Genomic DNA, 6,482 nt, shown 5'->3' on the forward strand with positions numbered 1-6,482 from the left:
CAATACTTTAATGTTGCAGCTTCTAAATCCGGTGAAAGCCTGATTGTGGCTCCCTGATATTTGAATTGTTTCTTTCTGGCCACTTGCAGTATTTTTTCCTTGACTTGATAGTTCTGTAATTTGGCTGTAATGTTCCTTGGAGTTTTTATTTTGGGATCTCTTTCTGGAGGTGATTGGTGGATTCTTTCAATGCCTATTTTACCCTTTGGTTCCAAGATATCAGAGCAGTTTTCCTTGATAATTTCTTGAAAGATGCCATCCAGGTCCTCCTTTTTGATTATGGCTCCTTTGATTCTGAGATTATCTTTCCTGAATCTGTTTTCCAGTGCAGTTGTTTTTCCAATGAGGTATTTTACATTCTATTCTATTTTTTCATTCTTTTGTATTTGTTTGATTGGTTCTTGATGTCTCATTAGCTTCCACTTGCCCAATTTTAACTTTTAAGGAATTATTTTCCCCAGTTAACTTTTGTACTTCCTTTTTCATCAGGCAAATTCTACTTTTTAAGCAGCTATTTTCCAAGTCACTGACGTTTTTTCTCATAATTCTCTTTCATCACTCTCTTTTCTTTTCCCAATTTTTCTTTGATTTTTAAGCTCCTTTTTAAGCTCTTCCATGAGTTCTTTCTGGGAGTGACACGACATCCTGGTTTTTGTTTTTTTTTTTTAGGGTTTGGCCCATAAATGTTTTGACATTGGTGTCCTCTTCTAAGTTGGTGTCTCGGTCTTCCCAGTCACCAGAATAACTGTGTATGGTCAGATGCTTTTTGTTGTTGCTCATCTTTTTTTTCCTTTCTCCTTTCTTTTAAATTAGAACTCTGTCTCCGGGGAGGAAGGAGCACCATCTCAGGCTTTTGTGCCAGTGGCTGCAAGTCCTGGTTGTTTACCCAGACAACACTGGTGCTGTCCTCGAGTTCATAGGGGACCCTCATGTTTGATGCTACACTTGGAAGATCTTGGCTGGTGCTGCTGGGGGCCATAAGGGTGTGGTGCTGAGCTGGGGTCCTAGTGGTAGTGTCTAGCACGTGCTGAGACTGGTGGGGTGTCTCTGCATTTCCCCAGGGCTACGCTGACTCCCATGGTGATCTGGCCTCCAGAGGCTGCCTGTTTGCATGGGGCTACCCTGAAGCATAGCAGCCAGGAACTGGCAGCTGCCTGTTTGCTTAGGTACTCATGGGGTTGACATCTACCTGTTTCCCCAGGGCTGCCCTGAAGCATGTAGTTCTCAGAGCTGTCTGCTGGTTCCCCTGGCTATGCTAAGGCATGTGGAGGGTCCTGATGTTGTCATTTGCCTACTCCACCATACTGAGGCTCAGAATCTCCTTCTGGTTTGCCCACGACACTTTGTTGACTCATTGACCTTGCAGTCCACTCAAATACCACAATTTTTTTAGAGATGCCTTTTCTCTCCTGTTCTTATCATGTTAATTTTCATTTTTTCCTTTGTATCCCCATCATTGCATCTTGCATATGGTAGACACTTAATGAATTCTTATTGATTTGAATTCTTACCAGATTCAGCCCAGAACTTTAGTTGGCCAAGAACTTCACTCTATCTTACAGTAGACTGGCTAGTTGTTTAGCAGCATTGACAAATCTAATCAGTATGCCTAAATCTCTGCTCCTTATCACCACTGAAAATAATGTGAGTTAAGTCAGTGATGTTTTCCCCATTTTTGTAAAGGAAGAAGCCAAGACCTAGTTGGTCTAAATGTGTCACCCAAGATCACGGATGTGGCCTCAGAGTGCCTGAGTTGTGAGAGGCTTACGTCCCACTGTGACCTATCTGCCCCAGGTCTAGTTCACAATGTTCCCCAAGAAGATCGGGGACCCTCTAAGGACCTTGAGGAAAAGGAGAGTCTGTGATAAGAGAAAAGGAAGGTGAGGCCTGAGTCCAGCTCTTGTCATCAAGTGTTTAACTCGGGTGCTCAAGCCTCTGGGGGACGTGAATTTGTCATCCTTTGCAAACACTAGAAGCCTTGATGAAAAGCAGCCTTTGTCCCACAAGAGCCATGAAGAGTTAGTTGACCCCATTGGCTCTGGCTTCTAATTGAAGAGGAGGCCCCAGAAAAATCCACAAACCTCTTTCCTTTTCATCTGCTACTTCTGCAATGTGTGGGACTAAAGCTGCCTCTTCCTCCTTGTGCTCACATGACTTCTCAGGAGCACCAAGTGTGTGGTTTTAAGTTTTTAACTCAGGGAAGCCTGAGAGAGGCAGCAGCAGTGAACCTTCCCCATAGCCATCCTCAGAACCATCCAGCCCAGTCATGAAGAAAGGGTTAGCAGCGCTGGCAATACTTGTCTTCTCTGCTGGTAAGTTACATGTACTCTGAGAACACTATGATGGCTAGTAAATGAGTCAGGGCATCCACCTACTATCTCCTGATATTACTGGAGGTGATTGGGTGGGGGGGGCACTGAATTGGGAATGAGAGGACCTGGGTGGAAATCCCAGTTCTGCCACTATTTCTGTGGCTTCATGGAAGTCTTTTTATACTCATCTGTAAGAATAGGGTGAATTTAGAGATGAACTCAATGTTCCTTTCCATCTCTCAATCAGAACTGTGATTCTATATGCTTGTAACTAAGTCAAGGCAAAGACACTCACTGATACAATGGGAAAAAATGCTTGTATTTAGATTCAGAAGATCCACAGTTCTGATATGTGCTACTTATGTGACTCTGAGGAATAAAGGAATGACCAGGTTTTTATTAAGCACTCACAATGGGCAGGATACAGTCCTAGGCTCTGGGGTTACAAATAGCCCAGTGCCCTCCTCTCACCAAGCCTACATGCTAATAGGGCAAGACGATGCATGTGGGAGGTGGTGACCAGACAAGGAAGCTTTGGTCTGGGGAGTCACAGACATGGTGAGATCATGGATAAGACATGCCATTTCTGGAAGTAAAGGCACTATTGGTTTGATAACTGTGTCTGGGGCAAAAGATGGGAGGAGGTGGGTCCGAGGGGTTAAAGAGGATGGTATGAGGCAGTCGGTGAGATGGCCTGGGGGGACAACCAGATGGCAGGAAAGGATGGGAAAGTAGGCAAGCTCCATTTTGGTGATGAACTCATTGCATTCAATCATCATCTCTAGATACATGATTTTCACTCTGTTTATCCAGCTCTAATCTCTCTCAACTCCTGGTGTTATATCTCCCAGGAGATCACTGTTTGTATGTTGTCTCCTTTATTAGAGTGTGAGCTCCTTGAGGACAGGGATTTTCTTTGTATTCCCACCACCTACCACTCTGCCTGGCATATCAATGGTGCTTAATCAATGCTCCCATGCTTCCCCCCAGCACCTCTTCACACCCCACTGCCTAAAGGCAGGATCTATTTTATGTTTGTCTCTACACCCCCAGTATCTAGCATGGTATTTGATCTTGTAGAAGATACTTAATAAAAATCTTGCTGATTTGAATTTAATTAAAACTGTAAGGTCATAAAATCATGAATTTAGAAGCAGCAAGGACCTCAGAGTCCATACAGTCCAAAGCCCTCATTTTGTAGATCAGGAAACTGAGGCCCAAGGAGGATAAACTATTTCTCCACAGTCTGACTTTGGCAGTGAGCATTTAATTTTGATTCTCAATATTTAAGGGAAGCCACCAGTCAGATCAGCGGGCTTAGATGAGCTGACACAATTTAAATTTTTTTTCAAACAACTGATTTTCTAATTTATTTAAGTTCAAATTCCAGGTCACCAAACAAAACTCTGTAAAGTCATGCCCCTTCCTGTTCCCCCCCACTACGGGCTCCTTCCTCTCTCCCTTCTCTCCATTTCCTTCCACTTTCTTTGTAGCCCAGAATGTATGCCATGAATCCTTAGAGGCCCCTAAATAATCAGGAAACTAGCTATTCTTGGACTCCAGTGGATAAAAGAGCCCTTCTCACCCAAGGTTGGCCATAAATCACAAGTATGGATTTGACTATATGACCATGTTTTCCAAACCAAAAGCTGGGACATGTGGTAACCAAAGATATTCCTTTTGAAAAGTGTTATTAAAAGGCCACTTTCTCTTCATCCAGAAATAGGGTCACCATTTGGATCCTGTACAGTTAGTCTCAAATCTTGTTCATTTAATCTCTGTAGGTCTAGTGAGAATAATCAAGATGACAATTTGTGCAAAAGACTATCTGGGAAGTACCTGGAGCATGTTATAGAAGACCCTGATTTGGTCACCAACTTTCCCAGTGATACTTTAGAGGAATCACAGTTCACACTCATCAAGAAACTTGAAATCCATCTAAAAAGCCAGAATGCCCCCACTCACTGTGGTCATTGTTATTTGTCCTTCATTCTCGAAGAGGAAATTAGGAAGGTGATGCCTGACTTGCAAGTGAATGGGATTTAAGTGAGGGAGGGTTGTACAAAAGTCACCAGCCCCCAGCTGAGATCCATGTGGAAAGATCCTTGGCTATTATCAAGCCGTTTATTATTGATGAAGAAGAGGAGATAGAATATATCCTCTTCAGATCTTGATTCACATTGTTCAGAGAAGGAAAAGCTACGTTAGCCCCAAATGGTGTAGCCACTTTTAAGTGGTACAGTATGGGAAAATGTTTTCTCCCAGTCTAACAGCATACAAGAGTTCTGGTCCACTTGTTATTATAATATTAGCCCACAATAAGGCAATCTCTTATTGGCAGGAGCTAGTGGATTGTTCAACAGCTTCAAAGCTAAGGAAAAACATTCAGAGAGTTTAAGGACAGTCTATGCGAGGGACAAGGACCTAAGGAATGCCTTTCATGGAAGTAAAAATTCTGCTGCAGTAGAAAGAGAAATTCAATTTATGTTTCTTAATGTAGTTATTGGGTCCATCCCTGTAGGAGAGGCTGCTAAGGATTATCTAAAATGTAAATCTGATCAATCAGCAGGACTCTCAGAGTTTTGTAAGTACAAACCAGCCCTTTATTTGGGATATATATATGTATGTATGTAAGTAAGTATGTAAAAATTCTTCTTCAGTACAAGCAGAAGTGTAAATAGGAAGGCCTTTGTAACCTGCCCTCAATTTAACTTTTCAGTCTTTTCATTCATTAATCCCCTTCTCACACTCTGTAGTCTGGCTTTTTGCCTTTTGTCTACCTCGTATCTCCAGGTCTTTGCATGGTCTGGCCCCTCTGCTTGGAATGTACTTTCTCCTCATCTCTGCCTCTCATAATCTCTTCTTTCTTTCAAAACTCAGCTCAGCTCAAGTACCATCTTCTACATGAAGCCCTTCCTGATGTCCCCAGTTGCTAGCACCTTCCCCTCCCCTCCCTCATATTCCTTTGTAATTATTTAATATAGGGTTAAATACGTATGGGCAACTAGCTGGCCAAGTGAATCGTGATGGACGTGGAGTTAGGAAGCCATGAGGTCACATCTCGCCTCAGACACTCTCTGGGAGAAGCTCCCCAAATCATTTAACTCCTTGGCCACAGTTTCCTCACCTGTAAATTGGGCATAATGCTGATGTTTCCAATCAATATTCCCCTCCTGTTCATTTACCAAAGATAATGATTACATAATGGCTATCCCCAATCAGGAAATTATTACCAAGAGCATCTGGTTTTCCCCAGGAACAGTGGGATGATTGAGGCTTAGATTCTTGACCATTTATCCCTTGTTTGCTGGTCCCACTGTCCACAGAATTTACATTAGTCCATCTGTTCCAGGTGGATCCTTCAATAAGTGAGCACACAGAGCAGTGTTTGTGGACCAACATTTCAGGATCAAGTTTCAGGTGTGGTGTGGAGAGAGTCTATTAAGAAAGGGGGTGGGGGAGACCAAGACTTTGAAATTTAGCCAAATTATTGTTTTATAAAATGTTCAGTGGTTGTAAAAAAATCCCATGATTATTATGGGATAGCATAGTACCATGGGAAAAATGCTAAACTGAGAGTAACAAGCCTGAGTTCAAATGCAGATTACTTGTGTGACTTTGTGTAAGTTACATTACCTCTATGGGCCTCAGTCTCCTGGTCAGTAAAATAAGGAGATTGGATCAGATGACCTCTAAAAATCCCTTCTAGTCCCACATCAGTGATCATCTTTTAATCCATTCATTTCCTTATTTGCAGTAATTTTGAGCTACTACAGTGGTATAATGAATAGGAAATTGGTAGATGTCAGTGGATACTCAGGCCATGTCACCACAGAAACCTCCCTCATCCACCCAACCAGTCGTGCCTCCCAGGACACTTTCCAAATGGGAGCAACAGACAGCCACGCCACTGCTTCCAGGTGGCAAATAACCCAGGCAGCTCTGAAAACAAACACACAGTCAGCTGGTCCAACAACCCTCACTGATGGAACTACAAAGGTGCCACAAGAAAACACCCAAACCACAACTACCACAAATACAGACACCCCAGCTGCTCCTGGGTCATCCACCACCAGACCTCGCACAGAATGGTCAAGCACACTCATGGCTCAGACGACCATGGCAGCTCAAACTACCACTTCTGTGAATGCTGATACTTCCCCTCCTCCT

At 43.0% G+C, this 6,482-nt stretch overlaps 1 protein-coding gene and 1 pseudogene across 2 annotated transcripts in view; both read left to right on the forward strand.

Annotated features, from left to right (window-relative positions):
* The first annotated feature begins 2,128 nt into the window (after nt 1–2,128).
* The window catches only part of LAMP3 (lysosomal associated membrane protein 3), a 28,722-nt gene continuing 24,368 nt past the window's right edge, over nt 2,129–6,482 (forward strand). Inside the window, exons 1-2 of one of the 2 annotated variants that reach the window (XM_069104788.1) lie at nt 2,129–2,312; nt 6,070–6,482. The exon at nt 6,070–6,482 is cut by the window's right edge and continues 426 nt beyond it. In XM_069104788.1, the coding sequence (XP_068960889.1) occupies nt 2,267–2,312; nt 6,070–6,482 (459 nt within the window). In that variant the 5' untranslated portion in view covers nt 2,129–2,266. The remainder of the gene's footprint in view (nt 2,313–6,069) is intronic. The other variant, XM_069104789.1, reaches the window with a different exon arrangement.
* Nucleotides 2,812–4,946, forward strand: LOC138174179 (nucleoside diphosphate kinase homolog 5 pseudogene; annotated as a pseudogene).

Source organism: Petaurus breviceps, unplaced genomic scaffold (genome assembly GCF_028583685.1).
Source record: "Petaurus breviceps papuanus isolate PSGF00001 unplaced genomic scaffold, PetGlider_PUasm1.0 688, whole genome shotgun sequence".
In the NCBI taxonomy this organism is placed as follows: Eukaryota; Metazoa; Chordata; class Mammalia; order Diprotodontia; family Petauridae; genus Petaurus; species Petaurus breviceps.